Source organism: Triticum aestivum, chromosome 7A, assembly GCF_018294505.1.
Source record: "Triticum aestivum cultivar Chinese Spring chromosome 7A, IWGSC CS RefSeq v2.1, whole genome shotgun sequence".
Classification (NCBI taxonomy): domain Eukaryota; kingdom Viridiplantae; phylum Streptophyta; class Magnoliopsida; order Poales; family Poaceae; genus Triticum; species Triticum aestivum.
In genome coordinates, this window is record NC_057812.1 from 656,385,660 (window position 1) to 656,413,175 (window position 27,516).

Genomic DNA, 27,516 nt, shown 5'->3' on the forward strand with positions numbered 1-27,516 from the left:
AAGTGGTACGTTGGAGATTGTTTGTTACCGTGGTAGAAATTGCGTTTATGGATCTCTGCCAATAAATTCAGAAAATGTTTTGCCATACATGGTGGCAAGTAAAGAAAACATGGATGTACGGCATTGAATGGCGCGTGTACATTCGGAGATAAAAATTCGTTATACATAATGAAGAATTGAGACGACAAGAATTTCATATGACAACAGTTATATCCGGCATGGAATGGCGCGTGTACAGTCGGAGATAAGAATTTGTTATACATAGTGAAGAATGGAGACCACAAGAATTTCATATGACAACGATTAGGATTAAAACCGATGGTAGGCGTTACAAGTTCACAAGCACTAAGCAACCACATCAGGTGCTTTGTGAGAAGAAAAAATTAGATAGTGGTTGGAAATACTAGTCCGGCCTAGGCGTATAGATGGATCACTGATATCTAAAGACATATCGGCATATTGTAAAAACATCGGGTCTTCATGCCAGATTGGCAGAACAATAAACAAGTATTGGTTGTGCTAACAGTTGCACATTAGGGAAAGAGGTTGCAGTAGTGTAATCTTGGCAAAATACGCGGTTCAAGCGACCTTGCGGCATACGAACAGCATGGCGAGCAGATTCAGTGCCAGAAGGGTGATGATGATGCGGTGTAACTTCCTGTCTTCACGAGAAGGGATGGTGAACTGCCTGGACCATTTGGCATGAATGACGTCTATATAGTTCTCCTTCCATTTTCAGAAGTTGCACTTGCGAGACTAGAAAAGAAAAATGAAACTTGAAATTTATAGCAAGAAACACAAAAAATGTAAACATGTTAGCAAAGATGCCTGGTACATACCCACTCGTGCTAGCACTTGTTGAATTGCTTGCCTGGATTGGTGTTTGTGCGGGATACCCAACACTGAACCATGCCATTGTTGCAGAATGGGCAAACCATGAGTGGCAGGGGCGGTTGCTCCTCTAGTGCGACAAGGGGAGCGCTGGAGCTTGACATGGCAATGAGAACCATGTAAGAATGGGATAGAGCATATCTGAGGAAGAGCTGAGCTGAGAATGAAACTCCTTGGGAAGATATGGTATGATGAAGAAGATGGCCTCTTTTAAGCCTAGGAGGTAGGAGGAAGATGACCGTGGCCGTAAATAAAATTGTGCCATTGGGGAGGAAAAGGGTGAGCGTGTGCATTTAATTGTAATGGGGTAGTTGGGGGTTGGTAGTTGTGGCCGGATCCATCTCATTTGGACAGGAATTATCTGCGGCGGGGACAGAACGCGTGCAGTGTACTTCTTCTATACACCACAATGAAAAAGATAATACGATTCTAAAAAGCTGGCAATACAATGTCTCTATTATAGTGGGTTCGAATCCCAATACGAATGGATGCGCATGATTCCAGTGGACGTAGTCGCCGTGTGCTCCTATGAAATATTATGGGACGAAGGGAGTAGTGATTTTATTTTTATTGTATCGATCCATTTTATGTGATATGATATGATATCTAATATGTAGTGTTGTGATTGGCAAAAAAATTATACTGTTGCATTGTCATCCTTTTTTTCAAGGATAGTATCAAGATCATTACAACTCAGCCATGGCTCTCAGAGCCATTAACCCACATGTGGATTACTTGCCACTATTCCACCTATCTAGTCGTACATGGTAACGATCCTTGCTCTCTAAGCAATCCTGCCGCCCTCTAATCTTGTCCCTCCAACTCAGATCCTCCTAAGCGCGACTTCCGCTGATCCTCCTAAGTAGTCCTGGCCATGAGAAGCCCGGCCCGGCCTGACCCGACGCTACTCCCGGGCCGGGCTCAGGCCTAGATTTTGAGCCCGATGGCCGGGCCCGTCATTTTTGCGCTTTTCTGAAGAGGCCCGGTGGGCTTTTACGCGTTCGGCTGGGCTTGGGCCCAAAAATCAGGCCCGATGGCCGGGCCAGGCCAGGCTCGGGCCTAGGTTTTTGCCTCGGGCTTGGCTAGGCCCGGCCCGAGGTTTGGCTGGGTACACTCCTAAGCATGACTTCCGCCGATGGTGAAGCTCCGTTGAAGTATGGCCATCCTATTTTGTTTTGAACGACACTTTTGCCCGTCGGTCCTAGTATGGGCCAAGGTGATTCCAGATTTGCAATTGTTGTGCACGTCACCATGGTGGACTCGCAGTCTCGCGGCAAAGCTCTGACACCTCATGTCATGCCACGCGCTAAAATCCAGCGTTGCAGCAGTCATTCGTTGAAACTAGTTGCCTCTTGTCCAGAAGCGGACTAAAAGCACTCGGCGACGCAGCATACTGAAATCATGCCCGCTCCCATGCTAGCTTGGGATGCGTGCGTCTTATGATGAAATGTTTTTTTATATGTGAATACATGACTGAGGCTAGTCATAGTGGGAGTAACTTAGGTAGTAACATAGCGCACTTTAAGAATTTTTTGCTTATGTGGCAAATAGTTAATGAGAGATGGTAATATAATATGTTACTGTAACATAGCGTTTCCTGAGATAAGATGAGTCTATAAGTTAATAAATAAAGTTATCTATGATACTACTATTATATTACTTTGCATTATGAAGATAGTAACTTAGACTAGTGTCATGCATATGACACTAGTCTAAGTTACTCCTCACTATAACCTGAGACGTAGTACACCGGTATAATTCGTGCATGTGCATTGCCATTTAATACGTGCGCACTGCAAGCAAGGCCACATCTCATTAATTCATGGAGACTATAGATGCAAACAGGGCTACATTGCATTAATTCATGGAGACTAGATGCAAACAGGGCTACATTGCATTAATTAATTCATGGAGACTAGATGAGCAGGACGGGAACGACTGCCAGTCCATGCTTGACGGCGACGAGGACGAACGACGTACGGGCGGCTGGAGGAAGCGGTCAGCTCAAGTCGTGCTAGAGAGCAATGCCGGCGGTGGCGACACTATCGCTGACCATGGTCACGTGGAACTTGAAGTCGACACCCAAGGCAGACACAGTGTGCAAACGATGTGCACAGAACGCGCATGCACGGACGACGGCTACCTCGATTTGCTCACCATGGATGTCATAGCCTTCCATCTGGTTTTCTTCTCACATGTTGTCGATGGCCCCTAAAACGCATGACTTGATATCAGCGGACAGGGCAAACATGGTGTCGCCGGGCGCCGGCAGTGACTCCGGAGGACGAGGCAAGCTTGGTGCACGGTCAGGATAGACATGATCTTCCTATTTCATGTATAGCAAGCATAAGTAGGGAAGAAGGTGCAGGAGCTATAGAAAGGATCAGGGGAAGGATTCAGACTGGACGGAGCGAGCGGGCTTTTCGGCCCACTCGTGGCCCGTTCTGGACCGGACCGTCTGGTCCTGGCCCGCTGAAGAATTTGTTCGGTCCGGTTACTAAATTTCGGCCCGAAATTTTCTCGGTCCGGTCCGGTCTTTGCCCGGTCCGACCGAGCGGACCGAAGGTGCAGGCCGTTCTTCTTCCTCATGGCCACCAGCGATGCCCTGGCCGTGTCCCACCGCGTTGTTCATCGGAATCAAGTACTCAATAAGTCAATTGACACAGGGACAGGGGCAAGAGGTAGAAGAAGACCCCGATCATGCGCTGCCTTTTTTTCCTTGTATTCAGTTAAACAGAGAATAGAAAGAACAAGAGAGCCGGCGTTCGATCCGATAATCGCGGTGCCATTCATGACTTGCCCCTCGCTTGCCGTTTCCTTTTACTAGTAGCGATAATAATGCGCCCATGGCATGCTGCCGCTGGGTTGTTTTCTACCGTTTCCCTTTCCTTTTATTCAACGGAGTAGATACGGAAAGAACGAGAAATATGGGCTCAAATCTGATTCTCATCCCACGACTAATGAAATTGACGCGTCATCTGCGTCCACTACGAGCACGAATAGGACACAGCTCCACGTCAATCTTGATCCACTAATCACGGAAGGCTAGCCCACAAAAACTTGATCCACTAATCCCCATTTCTCGCTCTCAAACTTTCTATCTGGAACCATTCTCGTGTCCTGTCTTGACGGAGGGGATGCACGAGCAGCACAACTTGACCAGAAAAATGCGCCTGCCTGCCGGGGTCATCACGCATGTGTCGCTCTCCGCCATTCACCTGTAAATTCGGCTGCGCCCCTGCAAACGGAAGCGCTCCACCATCACCATGCCACTCATCGCTGCCACTTTCATGGCCCTTGCCTTGTGCTTCGCCCCGGCAGTGGGTGCGGCGGCGACGCTCTCGGCGGGGCGTCCGCTGCGGGGCAACGACACGCTGGTCTCCGCACAGGGCAGGTTCGAGCTCGGCCTCTTCAGCCCGGCCGGCAGCTCCGACGGCAGGTTCTACCTCGGGATCTGGTACAAGGACATCCCCGGCCACACCGTCGTCTGGGTCGGCAACCGCGCGAGCCCTCTGTCCGGCCTTGCCTCCGCCGAGCTCCGGGTGTCCGCCGACGACGGCAACCTCGAGCTCGTCGGTCCCACCGGCGCCTCCGCCTCGCCGGTCGTGGTGTGGTCTTCGAACCTCTCGTCTTCCTTGTCGCCAGGCACGAACAACACGGCGGAGATCCGCCACAACGGCAACCTGGTCCTTGTCGACGGCGCCAACTCCTCCAACGTGCTGTGGCAGAGCTTCGACCACCCCACGGACACGTACCTGCCGGGGGCGCGGCTCGGGGAGAACAAGCTCACCGGCGAGTACCAGGCGCTGACCTCATGGCGGAACGCCCAGGACCCTGCGCCGGGAATGTTCTACGACACGCTGGACCCCAACGGCACCGCTGAGTTCTTCATGCTGTGGAACCGCTCCCGCATGTACTGGCGGGGCGGCGTCTGGACGGGGGGCCGCTGGAAGGGCGACGTCGGGGCGGCGACCGGAAGGGGCACCAACCTCTACAACACGACCTTCGTCGACACGCCGGCGTTCCGGGGCACCACCACCGTGCTCGCCGACGACGCCACCGTCACGCGCCTGGTGCTCGACCTCAACGGCCAGAAGAAGCAGTTCGTCTGGGTGCCGGCGAGCCGGAGCTGGCAGCTGTTCTGGGCGGCGCCCACCGCCCAGTGCGACGCGTACGCGCTCTGCGGCGCGTTCGGCGTCTGCAACCAGAGGAGCCAGCTGCCGTGCCGGTGCCCGCCCGGGTTCGCTCCGGCGTCGGAGAGGGACTGGGCGCTCAGTGACTGGAGCGGCGGGTGCCGCCGGAGCTCGCCGCTCGCGTGCGCGCACAACGGGTCGACGACGGACGGGTTCCTGGCACTGCCGGACGTGAAGCTCCCGGACGAGCCGCTCGCCATGACCGCCGCCCAGAGCAAAGCGGAGTGTGAGTCGGCTTGCCAAAACAACTGTTCGTGCCAGGCCTACGCCTTCTCCGCCGGGGCCGGGGGTTGCTCCGTCTGGGACGGAGACATCGGCAACCTTGAGCAGCTCTTCCCGGACTCCAGCGGCCCCGGGTCAGACTTTTATCTCCGGCTTTCACAAAGAGCATTGCAGGATCTCCATAGCGGACACGGGAAGAAAGGAGGGAGAAAACCATGGCTTGTCTTTGGCATCACGCTGGCCGGCGTAGCAGCATTGGGCGCGTCGGTCGTACTGGCCTGGAGGGTTCTTCTTGCCTGGAGAAGACCGGCTGTGTACATGGAGAACAAGAATGGATCCTCCTTGGCCGTGTACAGCTACGCCGACCTCCGTGCCGCCACCAACAACTTCTCGGAGCGGTTGGGCGGCGGAGGCTTCGGCTCGGTGTACCGCGGGGTTCTGAAGCAGCACAAGGGAGGCAGCACGACCCAAGTCCAGGTGGCGGTGAAGAAGCTGGAGAGTCTTGCGCGACAGGGCGACAAGCAGTTCCGGGCGGAGGTGAGCACGCTGGGGCTCATCCAGCACGTGAACCTCGTCCGGCTCCTCGGGTTCTGCTCGTTGGGCGACGAGAAGATGCTCGTGTACGAGTACATGCCTAGAGGCTCCCTCACCGGCTCCTTTTTCGGCGGCGGTGCATGCCCGAGCTGGCGCGACCGGTACTGTGTCATGCTCGGGGTGGCGAGGGGGCTGACCTACCTGCACGACGGCTGCCGTGAGCGCATCATACACTGCGACATCAAGCCGGAGAACATCCTGCTAGACGAGGACATGTCCCCGAGGATCGCCGACTTCGGAATGGCGAAGCTGGTGGGCAGGGATTTCAGCCGCGCGCTGACGACGATGCGAGGCACCATGGGGTACCTCGCCCCAGAGTGGATCTCCGGGCAGCCAATCAGCGTCAAGGCGGACGTGTACAGCTATGGCATGGTGCTCTTCGAGCTCATCTCGGGACGACGTAACTCCGAGAGGTACGGCGAGCTGGAGGCGACGTTAGGGACTGGGGCGAGGGAGTCCTTGACCTTCTTCCCAGTGTGGGCCGCGCAAAAGGTTGTGAAAGGACAGGTGGGCGCCGTGGCTGACCCGCGGCTGCACGGCGAGGTGATGCCGGAGGAGCTAGAGCGGGCATGCAGGGTGGCGTGCTGGTGCATCCAAGACGAGGAGGCGCATCGCCCAACCATGGCGCAGGTGGTGCAAGCGCTGGAGGGCGCCATCCACGTCCACGTGCCGCCGGTGCCGCGGGCACTGCAGCGCCTCGTCATGTAATTCACGAGCCACAACGACGCGAAAGCGTTTCCTGTGCCAAGGACGACATGATTAAGTAGTTTGGTGTGGCGGGTCTTTCTTTCGGGGAGTGTCATTTCCTGTTACATTACAGTCGGCTAGAAATAAATTGGATTTCAGTCAGAATTTTCATCCAGTAACAACATGACACACGTTTACGTATGTTTGTTTGACAAAGAAACAACGGAATAATGAATGTGCGCGTGTACTTATGTCACGAAACGAAAGAAAAGACGGAAATCAAAATAGTTTCATTAAAAAACAAGACCGAGTAACAAATGCACTAAACCTGGACGTTTCAGAGATTTAGGGACTGTAAAAAATTCAAAAATCAGTTGGGCACAGCACCACAGCAAATAAGTTATACAGTGACTTCCAAGTAGAAATCATACAAATTACAAAAAGAAAACATTTAAACTCCACCATTTTGCTGCTGTTATTGGTAGTTGTTGGCGTTCGCATAGAAGGTAGAAAGCAGCCAGTACCCACAGCCCAATTTACGTTAGCAGTTGCTCGGCGGTTTTAAAATCTCGATGTAACTTTTATTATGTTTGAGATGCTTTGTACTCTCGTTGAATTTTTATAACAGATTGGATATTTTTGAAAAAAAAATCATTTTAATCTCTCAAGCGGTGTTTTTTATTTTGACTTGAACTTTTGTGGCAGGTAGATATACATTTTGTCTGCGCGTTAACTTTTATCGGCAACTTCGCCGCAAAAAAAACAAAGAAATTTTTATCAGCAACTTTTGACTGGTAGACGAAGGTGCCAAGCAAGAATGCTCGGCGAATGTCGTCCTCAAACAGCTTTTGTTTGACAAACATCGATGGATACACGGAGAGCAGCCGTTGTGGACACGGCGACCGCCGGTCTCCTCAAACAACCTTTGTTCTGACTAGAGCTACATACCGTAGAGCGCAACGTCCGGTAGCAAGACTTTTCACACACGATAGCAAGACTTTTCGAGACGATTTGGTGATGAGGGAAAGCAACGACCGGTCCATGTCAACACAGGCAACATTTATTCGTTTGGATATGGGTACAACTTCTCGTGACGTGATTAAACTAACAGCGGTGACCGTTCGTCACACGCTGCCGGCATGATCAAACTTGAACACTAGTCCCTAGTACGTCCCAAAATAATAGTCGCTCCGTTTGCAGATACATCTGTAATCTGTTTGATTGACATATCTATGTTGAAACTCACCCTTTGGATCAATCACATTCTATCCCGAACGTATGCGGCACGAAAGATTGATAGCCGATGATACGTTACTCTTAATTTTCTTTATTTCTAGGATAGGACACCAATAGCATGACACAAACTCTTTTACTAACTCAAGATTACCTAACAGTCTAACCATGGTCAGTTTGTGACTGTACAAGCACAACAGCCAGCGTGAGCTCATCTCATTCATAGCTGGTAGAAAAAAAAGTTATGTTATACTAGTACCTTGTGCCAGGACCCAGGAGGTCACATGCATCAAATAAGTCTCTGTCCACACGTCTAAAAAGATTGCCGTCCTTAAATAATACTCCCTCCGATTCACAACTACTCCCTCCGTCTCATAATGTAAAATCATTTTTCAAGCTATGTTAGCTTGAAAAACTATCTTATATTGTGGGAGGGAGGCGGTATAAGACGTTCTAATTTAAATCAGATGTATCGGATGTTCCAACATTTTTCTGAATCGAATTTATATAGACATTTTCTAGTGCTTTTATTCACTCATTTCAATCTGCATGTGGTTCATACTAAGATATCCAAAACATCTTATATTTGTAAATGGAGGGAGTACGTCTGACGCGCCTGTGATACATGCCAAGTCTGAATCTTGACGCCAGTGAAGCTGTCGATAGTCATGCCCAATTGTCGCCGTGTGCGGCCACACATTTCTCCAGATACGCCTGGTATGTTCTCCTCAAACACCATGCATGCTCGGCGAATTCAGCTAGGTAGGAACTGAAATTTCATATGGCGACCACAAGCCTGCAACAAAGCAGACTGTCAGGAACCAAACAAAACCCCAAGGCAGCCAGCACAAAGTTCTGCATTGAAGCAGTTTCCACCCGTCCAATAGAATGCAATGGAAGGAGATGACAACAATTAGCAACCAAGAAATTTGAAGATGCAGGGAAGCAATGCTGTGTGGCCACGAATTCCACAAGTATAACCAAATTTTCAATCAAAATACCAGTAGCGTGTGCTTCAGTGCCGTCGCGGTGCAGATATTGCTCCCACGATCACGAGAGATCATCAGGCGAATATGTGGAACAGCTTTCCAGCTCTCACCAAGGGCAGGTTTTGGAGCTCCATTCCCGGCGACCATATGATTCGTTACCTAGAGTAACACAAAATGGATGGTTGGTTGATCGATAGATATGGTAACTGCATTGTATTTGTTTCACATCTGACCAAAATTTAAAAATTCTAACATCTAAGCCTAATAATCCGTGAATGCTTGCAGGAAGTCGACTGAGAAAATTAGAAGTGCAAGGCTTTCTTCTTTGATAAGATACAATTACAGGATTTTTTACTGTTCTCTCTAACGAGTATGGCTCTCACTGGGGACATGAAACCTGACAGACAGGCAAATTCAGGGACTACAGCTTAATATAAAACTGGATATGTACATGACAAATACACCCTACTCAGCAGTTCACCCACAAACTACCCTCTGATAAAGTAAACAGGAACAGATTGACAGATGGGATCAAACTTCTCCAAATGCACAGTATAAAGATGAATGACTACCAATCCAAATGAATGAGTGCCAATCAAGTTCGAGCAAGCAGAATTACCAGAACAGATAGATTGTGCTTATGTGCCAACTTCTTAAGAATCATCGCCACTGATATCATCATCGACCGCCCTGTTGAGTTTAATACAGGTTCACAGAAAAGAACATCATTTATTTTAGTTCAGGCTACACTTCAAAGAAGTAATGATGCCCTCTCAGCAAGCAATCATGTCATCAAATAATGTTTTTAGGAACTCAAATTATTGACAAAGACACAGTGCACTATTATCAATGTCAGGCTGCATATTTGTGAATCAGTTGGGCTGTGTTGTTTAAGTTACTGATTGTAAACAATCTATCTTGCACAATCTGATCACTACACCAATTTTCTACATTTCGCAACTCAAGAAATTGTATATGTTATGTCTCTCTTGGGACATTGACCCTTAAGGCGTGAGTTAGTTCTAGTATAACTACTAAAGTGCTAAACTGCATCATATAACGTACAAAAAGAATAATCAATCAGACAAGGCTATGCAAGAACCTTGTGAATTCTTCCCGCCGATAATGGGAGCAAGTAGAGATGATACCGAGTCAATGATAAGCAGGCATATCCTGTTACTGCCATTAGTTACCTATTAAGCTTGTGACATGTGAGAAAAGAGTTTAGGATAATAAAAAGGGAGATTGAAGACAATCCTATATCCCTTCATACTAACCTTTCCATTCAATGAGACTTCAAGTCGATCTAGTACTTCAAACAAAGCAAATATATCAAATACAGACTCACAAATGATACTGCTCATGACCCTCTTAAGCCTCACATCCTTTGGCTGCATGTTGGAAATCGGGTGCTTAGAAATCACATGGTCAAAAAGTTTTAGGGTAATCTAATGATTGCCAAAGCAAATGCCATTCTAGTTATACCACAAGAATGTCAAAAAGATATGATAATCCCCTGAAGAGTGAAGACAATAGGTAGGAGCAGGGCACGAACATAGATCCCTGGTTTATTACTAACCTCTTTGATCAAAGAGATGGGTAGTTCATCAAGAATGTGAGCAATTCGGCTAGGGGAGAATGAATTACTAGTATCCAAGTAGAGAACAAGACCCATATGCCTGGCTGCAACATGTGCAGCAGAATATAGACAGACCTGCAGTTGATGTGCATAAGTACATAGAGTAAATAACAGCTTCTGCATTATGAGTAACTCTGCAGTTTTTCGACGGCGCAATGTTCACAGGTAAGCACATTAGCCATCTTGGAGTTGAGAAAGATCAATCGTGTTTTCACCTGTGTTTTACCAGAAGATGACTGGCCGGTTATTTCTGTCAACTGGCCTTTGCGCAGCCCACCTCCAAGAAGCGTATCGATGCTGCGAATTCAGGACATGAAAAATTACAATATATTCTACTACTTGCTAAGACAGTGTAATTTTCTGCATGATGATGGGGAGGTTCTCTCGACAGAGATCGGCAGGTTCATGACACGAGGCATCAATTGACAGGGAACCAAATGATTACATTCGAGATAGGAGTACCCTTCAAGTCCGGTAGGGAGGAAATGTTTTCCTTCTGCCGCGTCTTTGAGCAGCTGCATCCCATCCGACCATAGTATGCACCGATCTTCAGCATGAGGTTGCTCTTCATTCATGTCCTGTATCATCTCACGGGCATAAACACAGTTGTATCACAAGTCGATCTTGGCTGAAGATTTGAAATGTTCAATGCATCAGTTATCTGTTTAGAGATGGAAATTACCATTGGGGCTCTCCCTTCCTGTCCAAAGCGGAACAGTAGGCAAGCAGTGCAGCAGGCCAACGACTCCTCCTCCTCCTCCTCCTTGTGTCTCTCTCGGCGTCGGAGCTCGGGTTCGGAGGTGCAGGCGGCAACCACTAGCCGACGGGGGCCAGAGGGTGCCGGGGAGCACTGCCGGCGTGCCGCGCCGTCGCAGGCGGGGGAGGCAGAGAGGGGAACAGGCAGTGGCGGGGCAGCAGTACGGAATGGGGCGCGGATCGCGCGTCGTAGCTTGGAGGCGGGGGTGACGTGAGGGGAGCGGGAGGAGGGCGGCGGGCCTTCGGTCCAATGGCGGCGGGGCGCGGCAGAGGCGGCGGCCGGCGGGGGCGGGGCAGGGGACGCACGGGGACGGGACGGAATGGGATCGAAACATGGAGCGCCTGCCTCTGTCGGCTTAGTGGGCCTCCCAGTGCGTGCCTTAGTGGGCTGTTCTAGTTGGGCTGGAACCCGGGCCGTTTTTATCATTGGACTACTCGCCTTGATATCTTCCAAACCATTATGTTGATAGGTTTCGACAAACCCTATGATACTCATGGGTATCCAATCCACGCCTTCAACCCAAACCTGGCCATGCTTTTGCCAAAATAAAAACCTGACCATGCTGGCGGATGCGTCTGGACACGCAAATCTTTACCTAATAACTAGACAATTGCCCGTGCGTTGTAACGGGAAGTACAAACATTCTAGTAGTTAGCTTGTGACTGCACGTCTATTATTATATTGATGCGCTAAAATCTCAGCAAGTTTTTTTGTATGCAATCATCATGATTTACTTGTCATTTTATTGTTAAGCACTTATTTGGTACTTCCCCGTAAACTAATATAAGAGCGTTTAGATCACTATTTTAGTGTTTTAAACACTTTTATATTAGTTTACAGAGGGAGTAAGAATTTAATGACTTACCAAACAAAATATGTTTTTATTTTAGCAAGTTAATAAAATATGAGGCAATTGATTTTATTTTAGGGACAATGGATGGGAGAAAAATTAGGGATGGGAGGAAAAAATCAAAGAAGAGAAGGAAAGAGTTGGTGGTATATAAGCAAGGTAGGACAAAAGAGAGGTGAAATGGGAACCTTGCATCCTTTTTAAGTAGTAGAGATAAAGCAAATTGGGTTTTTTTCGTCCGTCATGGTATTTTTCAGAAAAGTCCTTCTATTTTAGAGAATTTAACCCATGATCCTGTTTTAAGTTAAACAAATCGTTATTTTCGTATTTTACACAAAAGTCTCTATCTTTTCTTGAAATCAACCCGCCGTCCGGATTTAAGTCACATCCGAACCGTTATTTTACATTTTTCAAAAAAAAATAATGTTTTACGTAATTCATCCGCGTATCATATTTAAGTCAAGAAAATGCTTTTTAAAATCATCCATATCTTTTAAACCGTAACTCCGATTTGAACATGTTATATATGAAATTTGATTATAAAAATATGTAGAATATGAATATGAGATTATTTTTACCTATTAAATATTTTCAAATATTATTTTGGAATATATTTGAGGCAAACAAATGATTTTCTAAATTATCTGTATCTTTTAAACCGTAACTTCGATTTTAACATATTATATATGAAATTTTATTAGAAAAATGTGTGAAATCTAAATATGATGTTAATTTTACCTGTTAAATATTTTTAAAATATTGTTATGGAAGCAAACTTATAATTTATAACGCAAGATCTGTTTTTTTATACCGGCGGCGATCCGGATTGCAAATAAACACCCCACTATAACCATATAGGGGGAAAAATATCGATAACTACACACATGCATACCTCTGAAAAATGTCGCAGGGGAAAATAACAGATTTCTCATCGCGAGAGTGAGAGAAAGCGAGAGAGAGAGAGAGAGACGCCTTAGGATTAACCATATTCAACACACGTTTTTTGTTGTTTAGTGTGAACACCGACGCCATCGCCGGCGAGGGTTAGAAGGAGGATAAGCGGCAACACAAATATGATGCCTCCAAAAATAAAGAAGATGGACCTATTGTGGTCTTAAGTGATGGTTGTTGAGTTAAGAGCGTGTGTTATGTTTCTCTACCATTGCAACGCACGGGCTCTTTTGCTAGTATAATAAAATCCTGATGCAACACAACCCATGTCGGCCTTTTTATAAAAGAAAGAAGTGTACAAATCACCCCAAAATCCAATTTTTGGAGTACATACCCCCTTAACTCAAAACCAGGACAAATCACATCTTCAAATTACTAAAACCAGGTTAATAGCATCCTTTAGTGGTTTCAATCAAATCTTGAGCGGTTTTGTCTCCCCTGATGCCGATTAGACGCTGACAGGGCAAAAAAACTTTGAGTGGGTCCCATTAGCCAGTTGCTTCTCTCTTCTTTCTTTCCTTTTCCCCTCGCCTCCAGAAATGCTCTTCCATTCGCTAGGGCTCGGTCGCCGTCGCCGTCCGCCGTCGTATGCTACTTGCCTATCTCCGAACAAAACAATGTGTCCAGGTGCGTGCGCCTCCATCTCTGCTGCTCCTCTGCTCCGTTTCTGGTGTTGTTCGTCGGTAGAATTGCGAGCGCCGGTGTACGATCGTGTGCACCGCAGAGGTGTGGTTTTGGGTGAGGGGAATGGGGTGTGCAAAATTCTGCCCATTCCGCAGTCAGCCTCCTCACATGAAACTGTAGCTTGCCTACTAATCTTTGAGTGCATACTAATTTCCAAAAAAATACTTGCTCCTACAGACTCGAGGCTACTTGCCCCTGCATACTAATTTTTTAGAGGTAAATACACCACAGGTCTTAGAACTTGCGCACGGCGATCACTTTGGTGCATAAAGTTACAAAATACGTGTTTGTGGTCACTAAACTTGTGAGGCCATTTAAATACAGTCACTATCACCATACGCATGCGTATCCGTCAAAGCCGGCGTGGCACGGGTCCATTGTCAGCCACTATAAATGTTCTTGTATGATAGGTTTGTAGAAAAGCCTTCAGTTCTTTTTTTATTTACACACATAGGATGCCCCTCATCTCAGATAAAAAAAGAATAGTGGGGCGGTGGGTTTCGGTCCCATGATGTACTACTGTGTGGCTCGCTTAGACAACCACCACGTCAAGAGTACCTAATGTTTGATTAGCACGAGTACCTTATATATCCTATCATCGCGGATCGAAAAAATTAGTGAAGAAATCTACTCCCTCCGTCTCATAATATAAGAAGGGAGTATCTAATATAAGAAATCTACTTCCTCCCTCCCATAATATAAAAAAGGTGTAATGTTAAAAACGTTCTTATATTATGGGACAGAGGAAGTATCTAATAACCATACAATGTGCAAACGGCTGCTTCGAACCTGAGACATGACGATTCACTCGCTAATAAGCTAACAACCAGGCAACTGCGACATGTGATGTAGTTTGGGGACAAATGTTTTTATCACTCTTGTTCTATGCAAGTACGTGACATTTTTAAAAAATGTTTGTGTAATTCAAAATATTTTCATGCATTCAAAAAACAACACGAACAGTTTTTTGAACTATGCGAACATTATTGTACATTGTGTAAACTACACGAATATATATTTATTTATTTTGAAATGTGTCAACAATATTTTAAATGCAATGTACATTTTTTCATTTACACAAATATTTGTTTACAGTGTTTAATTTTTTTTATAAATGTCATGTAGTTTTTTTAACGCATTTACATATTTTGAATTGCACAAATAATCTTTTATAAAGTTTAAACATTCTTTTATAATAAATAAATATTTAGTTGATATAATTTAAATATTATCCTGTGCATATTTTTTACTCATGACTTATATTTGACAAAATTATAATTTAAATATTAGACATAATTAAATATTCATACCAACAGATTATGAATATTGTAAACTATACAAACATTGAACTATACAAAATGTGCGTATAATTATAGAAATGTTTGTATAATTAAAATACTTTATGAATTTAATTTTAAAAAGTATTAGTACTATAATTATACAAACATTTTTATTATTAATAAATATTATTTGAAAATGATAGATGAACAACTTTTTATGATCCACGGCTTTCTAAAATAAAACGAATAGGTGTAACGATAAAAAACTTTTTTAATTATGAGACCTGGTCGTCGTACATTTTTAGATAAATTATTGCTCCTCCTGACAGGTAGGTCCCATCAGCAGTGAACTATTTTTGCACAAAAAAGAAAAAGAAAAAGGGGTTTTGTGCAATAACACGTCTATGTGTCATTGATAGCGGGCCCGTGCCATGCTGGGTTGACGGATACACTCACGTACGGGGAGAGTGTCTGTATTTGAACGGTCTCGCAAGTTTCGTGACCACAAACATGTATTTTGCAACTTTGTGCACCAAAGTGATCGCCGTGTGCAAGTTCTAAGACCTCTGGTGTATTTACCTCAATTTTTTAGTAGTACAACCACAAAACCGGGACAAAGATTTTTCAGTGCATACTTGCTCCTACAGACTCGAGGCTAATAACATAACAAGTGCAAGAAAAAATACCAGCACTTTGCCGCAGTTGTAGTCTCCCTAGGTTCTTCGGGCTCCATGAGATCCATCTCGGGGCTTTCATGTCACAGCGGCAAAACTGCGGCGGCTCTTACTCTATTGGGCCATGTCGGTACGGAACCGGCGACTGCAATGGCGCCTGCGTGCCCTTGCTTCCGCTGGTCGACACCCGACTTGTGGAGGAGATGCTTGAAGACACCATTGCTTGGTTGACGGTGAAAGGCGAGAGGCGAGGCGGGGCGGGGCGCCGGCGACTGGCAAGGCGGGGCGGGGCGAGAGGCGAGGCGGGGTGGGGCGCTGGTGAAAGGCTTGAGGAGAGGCGGGGTGCGGATTTTCTCTGCATGAGAGACAAAGGGGAACAGAGGACAAAGGAGAAGCAAGGGGACAACTGGCTAATGGGACCCACTCAAAGTTTGTTTTTTGCCCTGTAAGCATCTAATCGGCATTAGGGGAGACAAAAGCCGCTTAAGATTTGATTGAACCCACTAAAGCATGCTATTAACCCGGTTTTAGTAATTTGAGGGTGTGATTTGTCCTGGTTTTGAGTCCAGGGGGTATGTATCCCGAAGATTGAATTTTGGGGAGATTTGTATATATACTTATTTCTTTCTTTATAAAATAGTTGTGTCGTGCCGGCCGAAGGCCTTGGCTCCGGTATCAGCCTGGCATGTGATCAAAAAAGGCCGGCACGGCCTGGCATGCCTTTGGGTCGGCCTTCATTCATTTTCGGCCTTCAGCTCCATTTTGACATTCTGTCTCTTCTACCTTTTAAGAATTCAGGAAATCCAAAAATTAAGAAAATGTAGAAAAAAATAAAAAATAAGAAATACACCAATATAACAAATTAAGAAAAAATACAAAAAATGTAAAAGAGACAAAGTGTCATATGGATAAACATAGCTCTTTTGTAAAAACATTTTAGTTAAACTCCCCTTGAAGATGAACCCGATAAGAAAAAAGAGTACAAAGCTACTTTTTTTAGGGAAAACCAAGCTTTATTTATCAAAGTCCACAGAAGGTGGGATACATCTTTGGTTGTGAGATTGACCAAACCAAACGTTGTGTCCCAGACTAAGAGTAAGAGAATGCCTGGCTAGACTATGAGCTTCTAAATTTACTCTACGACTCTCGAATTTAAAAATACAATTAAAAGGAGCTGACTGCAGTTTGATTTCTCCATGGCGGGCCGGCCTTCGACCCGGCCTTTTTATCCAGGTGTTGTGTCGGGCCAGAAATTCGTGCCTGTGGGCCGGGCCATTTAGCCAGGTTTCTTCCACCTCGTGGATTCTTCCCGGAGCAAAGACAAACGTTACTCCGGTCTCCCTCTCGGGCCGACCCTCCTCCCTCTCACGAAAAAGGTGGACGCGGCGGCGACGACACCGGCGCCGGCGGGGAGAGGGACGGCGCAACCGGAGGAGGCGGTAGTGGCGTCCCCCCTCCTCCCATTCCCCCTCCCACTGTCCAACCGGCGGCACAGCATCCAACAACAGCGGCCTGAGCTCGGCGGTGACAAGGAGTGGCGACCGCAACGACCCCGTCGCCGGCGTGCTTCTCCCCCGACGCTGGACTGGTCAGTCCCCGCTGCTCCCCCTCTTCTTCATTCCCCCCGCTTGCCCTCTTAATTTCTATTCTCTTTGGTTCATTAATTTGTAGGATTCTTGGTCTGGTTCTTGGATAATTTCTAGGGTTCTTGGTCTGGTGCCAAGATTAGTCATATATGTTAATGCAAATTACCTCATATGGCTGTCAAATCCCTGTTCTAGGATCTGAGCTCTCTCTTCTCTCTGAATTCAACTAAGGCATGAGGGCCAAGGGGGGAGATAGCTATCAGATCCATGTCTTAGTAGTGGTAAACAATTGTGTAGGTTTACTTATCAATTGTTTTGACTCTGAGCTTGAACTACAGGGTTGCAATGTTTTGGCATCTACACTTGTAAAAAAAAATCAGCAGGAGAATGAAGATTATATAAAAAAAATGTCATAGTAGTGGTAAACAAGCATATAATCCCTCCCACGTAGTAACAATAAATTTATTGAGGGGATGGTTAAGCAATGCTAGAAAAATATTCCATGATGAAATTGAAGTTACACAAACTTATGGAGGCGAGGCTGTATCTTTTTTGAGAAACAGCACAAGAAAAACAGTTTCAGTTCTTTTTGTAGCAATGACAAACATCCTGATGATTTTGTTGGTCATGATTCATAACCAAATAATTCTGCAGCTACCTATAGCGCTGCCGACGCAGTCACATGTTAAGCTAGCTTAAAGCAGAGGGACACTTGAGCTTGCACTAGATTGTGGTAACATGCCAAGCTAGCTTAAACCAGAGACACTTGAGTTTGTGCTAAATTAATGTATGTAGCAGTTTAATTTAAACTACCTGACGCATGCAACCATCAGTATTCTACAATCTACATATGCTTGTGCGGTTGTGTTTGTGCCCATACAACTGAAGATCTGAAATCTTTTTTGTTTAAAGTACCAGCCAATTTTCTACAACTGGTTATTAGGTGTTTCAACGCCCAGCTATTTGTCCCTATGTCATATTATAGGTTATGCATTTCTGAAATCTTTTGTCATTTGGTTCAGGAAATGATCTTGTCTTTGTCAATGGCTCACTGCAGAAAAGAAAAAACTTCTTCTTGCATTTATCACTGCTAAGAAAGACACACTGGAAAAGGCTCTCCCTATATTATGCTTTCTTCCGTTTATCAACAACGGAAAAGATAGGATTGAAATGCCCTTAGTTTCAGTTGTAGAATCAGTCAAAATATGGCTCTTTGTGTTTGACTGTAGACATATATCCTTTTCTTTGTGTGAGATGAAAAATACATCTTTTTCCTTGTGTGAGATGACAGATATGCTTCTTCATGTTAAAAACACCACCTTCCTCTTGGCAATATATTTTTCCACTGATGCTTGGATAGATCGACTTGGTACCTGTCACCAAGTTCTGTTTCTCTGATGTATATCTTGTCATTATTTCTCTACTGACTTGATTGTTGATTGCAAAAGGAAAGACTGCTATTATATACATTCTTTCTTTGTTCATGTATACATTCTTCTGTGCACTAATTGCCCTTCATTGGCAATATAGTTCATCAATCATCACGGAAGTGCAGCAATCAATACAGATGGACCATATCCAACGCAGATGATGCATCTTTGCCAGATGATAGAAATTTGTATTTGCTTCATCTGCGTTGGTCATGGTCCACGTCTTATTGTAAATTTGCTGGCTGTACTAGCCAGAAAAATTTACACAAAGTTCCATTCTTCACGAGGTTGAAGGATGGAAACATATAAGTTGTTAGTGTACATTCATTTGATACTCAGATTTGTCATGTTCAGTACATTCCTCCCTCCCAGTCATCAGTCTATACTTGCTATTTCCACGTCCATTATGGCACTTGTTATTTTCTGTAGCCCCCAAGACAACAAGGAATTTCAAATGCATATATAAAAGAAAATGTATTGTAAACATGTCCAACATAAACTTAGAAGCGAAAATTCTTATCCTTAGCTCATGCTTTACTATTATGTTCTATGTAGGCAAATCCACAGTTATAGCTAGTATCAACAATGTCAGTTCCTGGTAAGGATAGCAATATGCAGCAGCTAGTCCCAATGGCACCACTGGCAAGGGTTTCTGGTGGTGAACTAGTGGCGAAGGCTTCTGTTGGTGACAGTGGAAAGCAGCTGGTGCTGCTGGAGGGTGGAGGAAAGAGCTCGGGAGGGGTCAAGCTACGGGAGGATGAGGAGGACCTAGAGGTGAAGCTAAGGCGCATCATGGAGAATGTCCCCGTCCGTGTCAGCAACACCTCTGGGTCCTCCGCTGGTTCTGGCTCTGGCGACTTCCACCAGGTACTCTTTCTCTCTCCCACCCTCTCACAAGTGGAGAATTCAGCTAAAATGAGTGTCAAATTGAACCATTTTTTTTATCTTTTCCTTATTATGCAGATGGGACTCACATATAACTCTACATTATGGCTATGATGAGATTTATTTGTCAATTAGCACTTGAGTAGATGGTTGTAATGTTTTGGTGCAGTTGCCATTTTATTTAATTTTGTCTAAAAAGGAAATTTTGGGTCTATTGTTCATCTGAACATGAATGATTGATTCTCAATGGTTGCAATGTTATGGTGAAGTTACCATTTTATTGAATTTTGTCTTAAAGGAAATTTCGAGTCTATGGTTCATTTGAACATGAATTATTGATTCTAAATACTCCCTCCGTTTCTAAATATAAGACCTTTTAGAAATTTCAATATGGACTACATACGGATGTATATAGACCATTTTAGAGTGTAGATTCACTCATTTTGCTCCGTATGTTGTTTGTATTGGAATATCTAAAAAAGCTTATATTTAGGAACGGAGGGAGTAGTTCTTTGGTGTCTATATAAGAAAAGGCATGGTCCTTGCGTGCAAAAATGCATGTACACAAGACCTTTTACTTGTTGATGTTCTTAAGAGTACTGACAGTATTGAAAGCACTTGACTAAATTTTGTGTCTGTTGTTATGCAGTTGACTACCAAAATCACAATATGTTTCAAATTTGCTCGATTCTTGAATATCTAGAATACAAGTTGGTGTGGATTTTAAGGTAACATCACTGAATATGAAAAATAAAATTAATATGTTTTGCTGCATCACTTAATCAATGGGAGTTATAAGGCTGACGAATGACCACAGTTTGATAAAAGGTGAATATCTATTAAGTTATGATGTGATATAAGAGAAGGGGTCAGATAAAAGATCTTTGTATTTGTGGCTTAGGTGCGATCATAGGCATTAGCGCATGATAATCAGAAGTTCCAGTGGCTTATGAGTGCTGAAATAGAACAGAGGCCAGAATTGCTACCAGCTTACCAGGAGAAGATTTGGTGTTTTGCTACTCACAACTCTTCATTTGAGTTATTATTATAAAATGAAGTGCTTCTGTTGACTTGTAGGTACAATTCTAGTTTAACTTTAAAACTGCTATTGGCTCGTGTGTGGGTTCAGATTGATGCATACAATCACTGTCAGATAACGGTTGTCACTATAGTAGTGGAGATTATCTTCTGAGACTGTACACAAGTTCATTCAAATTCTGTTCTCTTTGAGACTCATGATAATAATAAACTCTAAGACATATTTTGTTCGTCATGTTTGTTCACCAGAATTCTTATCTCACATCCTTGTTTCGGGTAACATCGCAGCAGCTGAAAACCGTGATATATGTATTTGATTCCTCCTGTTCCAGCATTCACAGAGCTAGAGAATTTGTTTTCTTGATGTGTTCTCAACCATCTTATTTACTGATCTTTTTTCTGTACAAATCTAGCTCCAGATTTCTCAAGTTTCATGACATGAATAGTTTTGAGAACTTGAATGGAAATGCATTCATTGGTAATTAGTGATCTGATGGTTTAACTGTAAGCACTCTTGTTTTGACAGTATCGGCAAATGAGGAGAAGGGAGCAGGACCGAATAACGAGGATGGAGCGTGATTACGAAAAGAGGAAACAGGTGGCTGAGTTCAATCTGCGGAGGGAGGAGAGACTAAGAGCAGCCGAGGAGCGTACAGCCAAGAAGCGCCTGAAACGCCAAAAAAAGAAGCAGCGTAAGAAAGAAAAGCGGGCCAAACCAAACGGTGGTGGCGAGGAAGAACCCAATAGCAGAGTACCTAACCGGGTGGAGGAGTCCTCAGACGATGACGAGGGTTCGGATTACGAGGGTGACGACAAGTTTAAGCAGTGCACATGAAGTTGATGTCAGTCATTCCTGGATATTGTTTTTCACCTGTAGAGATTCTGGATGGTGTGGAAGACTGTCAGTCACTCCATGGTTTGGCTGTGGGCATGAACTAACACATCGCATGTAGTAATATAGACTCGGAAACATGCTAGATTGGGGCATTGGGCACTCTGTTAGTTTTCTGGAAACGCTTGTCTGCTGTAAGATGAACAATCGGATGCCAGTGGGCATTCTATTGGACGGTACATGGGGATGGGGCATTGGCTTCTTGTTATCAATTACTCCCTTCTTCCGGAAAAGCTTGTTGCGGTGGCAATTTTGCAATTTAATCCTTGAACACAACCTGCACTCCACTTTTTTCTTCAAAATACTAAACATAATTAACTATACAGTTAACAATTTTGGTAATTTTACAATTTAGTCCTTGTTGTACCCATCTTAGAATTAGTGCAAGCCAGCAGGCTTAACTTTGAGGTTCTTTTCGAATGAGCTTCTAAAAAAGAAGGAATTCCTTATTAATATGAGTAGTCTACCGTTCCTATTAAGTCAGGCTCTCACAGCGTTCTACTGCAATGCTGAATTTGTTCACTCTTCAGTTGCAACTCAATTTATTCACTGCAATGCTGCATTCTACTGCCTCTGTGCTTAATTCAGTGTTAAATTTGTTCACTGAATTGGCAATAGAGTACTGAATAAAATTTGTTCAGTTAAAATGGTTTCATAAAATGGTCATTTTGAAATACTCCTAGTAGTTGCACAAGCAGTACTTGCTGTTCAGGAAATGATTCAGCAGTGATCAAACCTCACAAGGAAATGATTCATTTGGTCAAACCTACAAGGAAATGATTCAGCAACGATCCTTATAAGGAAATGAATCAGCAATGATCCTTACAAGGAGTAGTTCATTTGGTCAAAAATACAAGTCTAATCTGCACTAGAAATCCTGTCGGCTGTCACAACACTTCAAGTAGTGACCATGCTTTTCTCAAACCAGAAACGCCGGCACAACAGCACAAACGGGTGCCATGGCAGCCAAACCAGAAATGTAAATTGAAAACTTCTGAGTGCACTTTTTTCCATCAGGCAGAATTATAGTAGTACATGAAAACATGGCCACATAGATCCTAAACATGGTCACATGATTGAGCATCGTCACTATACCTGGCCATGGGAAGCCCGGCCCGGCCCGGCCTGAAAAAGGCCGACCCGGCCCGGCCCGACGCTGCTCCCGGGCCGGGCTCGGGCCTAGATTTTGAGCCCGATGCCCGGGCCGGGCCCATCATTTTTGCGATTTCCTGAAGGGACCAGGCCCGAGGCCCGCCAGGCTTTTACGTGTTCGCGCCCGGCTCGGGCCTAAAAACCAGGCCTGATGGCCGGGCCGGGCCCGGGCCTGGGTTTTTTGCCTCGGGCTTGGCTAGGCCCGGCCCGAAGCCCGGCCTGGCCTGAGGTTTGGCCAGGTATAATCGTCACATAAAACATGATTGAGCATGATTGCAAGTGTGATAACATAGATCCTAAACACACATGAAAATACTGTTCCATTGTCAATTGTCATAGATCCTAAACATTGTCATTGTCAATTGACTTTACTGAATATACAGCAGTATATTTGATACTGATTACAACAGTATATGCAACTCATATACAACAATATATTTGACTTTACTGAAAATTCAGTTAAGTTTAAATGATTTTTTTTTTGTTTTTCTAGCACCGAGTTGCTTCCCTTAGTGTAAAATCAGTTAGCACATTATTTTTCTACTCCTAAAATTCGGGTTAACATTTGTTCAACTGAATTCAGTGTAAATTCAGTTCCTATGGAGTACATTTGGCTATCACCAGTGTAAATTCAGTTAATTCCTAAAATGAAAAATAAATACTCCCTATTTATAGACCTTCTATATATCCAGATGATGCAAAGACCAGGACTATCCCATTTTCGAAAGTATGATCAACGCCTGCACTATGCGCGGGACAACTGTGCTAGTTAGCTGAATGACAAGTGAGCCTAAGCAGATCAAAGCTGTTTCTTACTGAACGTAATTTATAATTTTATCAAGTACAATGACTAAAAACGAGGGAGACAGTCGATTTTGTTAGAAGGGAGAGAAGGATTTGGTGGAATAGTTCATTGTATTGCTTGAGCCTCGTCTATCTCGTCACTAGGAGTACATGATCTACTTGGAGTACATGATCTACTTGGAGTACAAGGCAAGCCAGAACAAATCCTAGTCTATCTCGTCTTTCCTAATAAACATTATACTCAACATCCCCCGCAGTCACAACGGTAGCGACGCAGACGGTGAGACTGGAGAAGAATCCAAAGGCAAGCCGACGGACACTCCCCCACAGTCGTAACGGTCGACGCATCACGGAGCCGTGGCTGGAGTGGAAACCAACGAGGTTGCTCAAGCAGGCAGTAGCCCTTTGTGCCGTTTGTCGATGTAGCCGAGAGCATGGGTGGTAGAGTCGTGGTCGAGGTAGCCGTGCGAAGAATGCCGTGGTCGATGTCGAGTCGGGGTGGCCGGTGTCGAGGAAGTCGCCGTGGAGCCGCGGGCGCAAGGGGGCGCTGAGTTAGCATGGGCGTAGTGGTGTCGAAAAGTGGTGCGCCGGGGAGAAGACGGCGTTGACAAGGCGTCGCGCCGGGGTTGCCAAACCCGAGACACGTCGTAGACGAAGGCACGGGTCGGTGTTGCCAGCACCGGGCATGCGTAGACGGTCGAAGACGAAGTTGATGAAGCATCGCACCAGGCTTGCTAGGCCTGGGGACACGTCGTGGACGAAGGCACGCGGCGGTGTTGCCAGCACCGGGCATGCGTAGACTGGGACCTGCACGAGCTGTACGCCATGTCGAAGAGGTCGGAGAGGCTCGCAGAGAAGGACTCGACGACGGTTGCGACGCCAATCGGCGTGGGGCCAATGTCGTCCACAATTGTCGGAGTAGATGAAGCGGTCGGGGTAGATGACGACGACGCTGGCGATGAGCTGGTGCTGGACGAAGACGAAGGGGGTGGATGGGCGGCGGCTACGGAGGTAGCGGCGGCGGTGCTCGAAGTAGGCGAAGAACCCTGACAGCGTGACAAAGACCGGCACGGACGGTGGTGTTCCTGCGCCAAGGAAAAAGGCGCGGCGCATACCACGGGAGGTCAACGCGCGGTGACGGCGGAGCGGACCGCGGGCCGCGGCGCTCCGGCCCGAAGGGGCGACACAGCGGCGACAGGCGGGTCGGGGTGACGGCGGAAAGACCTCTGAGCGGTGGCGGGGACCGCGGGCCATGACGCTGCGACCTGAAGGGGCGACACAACGGCAGTTCGCGAGTCGGTGTAACCGCGGGGACGGCCTCGGGGCGGCGGCGGGGACCGCGTATCGCGACACTACGACCCGAAGGGGCGACGCAGCAGCCGCGAGGAGAACCACGGGGCGGCGGCGCTGCGGCTCGACGGGGCGACGCAGCGGCAGCCCGATGCTCGGTTGGTGGAGAGGCGCGCTGAACTCGGGGACGATCTTCACGGGACCTGCGGAGGCGCGCGTAACCGACGAGCCAGGTCGGTCACGGCGGAGATGAGGCGGATCGCGGCGGCGAGCGGGTGATCAAGCCGATCGTGCGCGAGGTCGGGGACGCTGCTCGGTGTAGGCGTGGTGGCGGCAGAGTCCGAGATGAAGCCCGCGGCGGCGGGCGGCTATGATTGGCCGCCGCATGGCGCGAGGCCGCCGGGTTGGGGTGATGCAGGAGTCCCGGTCGGAGCAGGGCAATGACGGCTGGCGTAGATCGACGGACGGGCCGTCGCGCGAACGACGGCGGTGAAGGGCCGCTGCATGACGTGAGGCCGCCGAGTCGGGCTACCGGCGGGCCGACGGACGGACGTCACGCAAGGCCGCCGGGTCGAGGTGACTGACGGGCATGCGCGGACGACGTGCGAGGCCGCCGGGTCGGTGAAGAAGCCGGCCGATCACCGCCGGTGTTGGAGTAGAGGCGCACGGGCTCGACGGCGGCGGTGGGTGACGCAAACCGGATCACATAGACTGGAAAACCAAAAAGGAGACGCCGATCAAAGCGACCGGCGAGAGAGAAAATCCAGATCAAAGGATCGGGAAAAAAGACTCTCTAAGGTAGCCGGCCAACACGGCCAGCGGACGAACCCTAAGTACGGGCGGCGCGGCCTCCAGCGGCGGTCATGGAGGCCGACCGCCCCGGGGGCGGCATGCAGGTGCGGAAGCGGCGGCGGTTAGGGTTTAGGATCGACTTGCGATAAATACCATGTTAAAAGGAAGAGAAGAATTTGGTAGAATAGTTCATTGTATTGCTTGAGCCTCGTGGACATATATATAGGAGTACATGATCTACTTGAAATACAAGGTAAGCGAGAACAAATTCTAATCTATCTTATCTTTACTAATAAACATTATACTCAACAGATTTCAATGACTCGATCTTTCATATGGACTTTTGAAACAACTACCCACCACCCATATGGTCAGCCGAGCGCTGAGATCAGCTACCCACCAGTATTCAGTATCTTGAAAATGGTCTCAAGATCTCGCCAAAAGTACTTTTGGAATAAAAGAAAGACCATCTGCCACAGAAAACTTGTTTCTCACGTCTTTCTTCGTCTTGTCTCCGTGAAACCTTCTCATGCCCCTGCTTACAAACCTTTTCTTCCATGGATGACTAAACTAACCGAACATGAAGTTTCTGCTCTCGAGTTCAAATGCATCTTATGAATAAATAAAAACAAATAGCTAAATGAATCAAAAAAATGAATTTTTCTGGCAACAAACATTATTCAGTGTTGTACGTATGTGCAATTTCTGTGAACAAGCACTCCTAATGCTCTAAGAGAAAAAGAAATTGATGCTTTTTTTAAGGGAACAAGCACTCCTAATGTGGGTCGAAAGTTGCGATGGGGGTGAACTAGATGCGATCCTCTTTCGATCTCTGGGAAGAAGATGCTCTGATTATCATATAAGATTATTTGGGAAGCGTAGAACCCTTTTCTCGGGCCGCAATTTTATTTATACAAGCGATGCCGTGGCTTACAAGTAGATCGATCAGGAGTTTGATCGAGAGTTTCGGTAACGAGAGGGGGAAACAGAAGAAGAGATAGAATAGGTTTTCAGGAGTTTAAACCACCAGTCCTATCCTATTACAATGTATTTCAACAAACAACACTTAACTGAATTTGTATCCCTGATGGCAATATGGACCAGAAGGTGCTCTATATTGAACTAAGAGTAAATTCAGAAAGAACACTTAACTGAATTTATAACACTTAACTGATTTTATACAACACTTTACTGAATTGACAACATGGTCTTCAATTTATAACACTTAATTGAATTTTTACAACAACACTAAACTGAATTATACAACAACACTTTATTGAATATACATCAGTATATTTGACTTCACTGATTGCAACAGTATATGCAACTCATATACAAGAGTATATTTGACTTTACTAAAAATTCAGTATACTGTAAATTCAATTAAGTGTAAATGATTTTGTTTTTGTTTTTCTAGCACCGAGTTGCTTCTCTTAGTATAAATCAGTTAGCGCATTATTCTTCTACTCCTAAAATTTCATAACCGTATTGTATTGGTATGTTTTACTAAACGTTTATTTTTTCCAAATACAATGACTAAAATGAGCAAGACAGTCAATTTCAATGAATATCGATCTTTCAGATGAACTTTTGAAACAACTATCCACTAGCTCAGCCACCAACCTAGCGCGCCGTAACATGATCATGCAAACACAGGGCGTCAAGTGAAGGAAATATGCCCTAGAGGCAATAATAAAGTTATTATTTATTTCCTTATATCATGATAAGTGTTTATTATTCATGCTAGAATTGTATTAACCGGAAACATAATACATGTGTGAATACATAGACAAACAGAGTGTCACTAGTATGCCTCTACTTGACTAGCTCGTTGATCAAAGATGATTATGTTTCCTAACCAGAGACATGGGTTGTCATTTGATTAACGGGATCACATCATTAGGAGAATGATGTGATTGACTTGACCCATTCCATTAGCTTAGCACTTGATCGTTTAGTTTGTTGCTATTGCTTTCTTCATAACTTATACATGTTCCTATGAC

The 27,516-nt window shown here is 45.7% G+C and overlaps 3 protein-coding genes and 1 long non-coding RNA gene across 4 annotated transcripts; 2 read left to right on the forward strand and 2 right to left on the reverse strand.

Annotated features, from left to right (window-relative positions):
- Positions 1-292: 292 nt before the first annotated feature.
- Positions 293-1,201, reverse strand: LOC123154350 (uncharacterized). Its single transcript, XR_006476789.1, has 2 exons — positions 840-1,201; positions 293-756 (listed from the first exon to the last, which is right to left on the reverse strand). It is a non-coding gene; the product is annotated as an uncharacterized lncRNA (long non-coding RNA).
- A 2,779-nt stretch (positions 1,202-3,980) lies between these two features.
- LOC123149030 (G-type lectin S-receptor-like serine/threonine-protein kinase At2g19130) lies at positions 3,981-6,753 on the forward strand. Its single transcript, XM_044568555.1, has one exon. The coding sequence runs from the start codon at positions 4,158-4,160 to the stop codon at positions 6,606-6,608; it is 2,451 nt and encodes an 816-aa protein (XP_044424490.1). The 5' UTR covers positions 3,981-4,157; the 3' UTR covers positions 6,609-6,753.
- Positions 6,754-8,307: 1,554 nt separating this feature from the next.
- Positions 8,308-11,511, reverse strand: LOC123154353 (DNA repair protein RAD51 homolog 4). The gene is made up of 9 exons (XM_044573109.1): positions 11,131-11,511; positions 10,911-11,026; positions 10,664-10,745; positions 10,389-10,523; positions 10,087-10,200; positions 9,912-10,002; positions 9,429-9,499; positions 8,822-8,968; positions 8,308-8,616 (listed from the first exon to the last, which is right to left on the reverse strand). The coding sequence occupies exons 1-9, from the start codon at positions 11,131-11,133 to the stop codon at positions 8,575-8,577; spliced, it is 801 nt and encodes a 266-aa protein (XP_044429044.1). The 5' UTR covers positions 11,134-11,511; the 3' UTR covers positions 8,308-8,574.
- Positions 11,512-16,941: 5,430 nt separating this feature from the next.
- LOC123149031 (PRKR-interacting protein 1) lies at positions 16,942-21,708 on the forward strand. Its single transcript, XM_044568556.1, has 3 exons — positions 16,942-17,232; positions 19,216-19,527; positions 21,110-21,708. The coding sequence occupies exons 2-3, from the start codon at positions 19,246-19,248 to the stop codon at positions 21,416-21,418; spliced, it is 591 nt and encodes a 196-aa protein (XP_044424491.1). The 5' UTR covers positions 16,942-17,232; positions 19,216-19,245; the 3' UTR covers positions 21,419-21,708.
- The last annotated feature ends 5,808 nt before the right edge of the window (positions 21,709-27,516 follow it).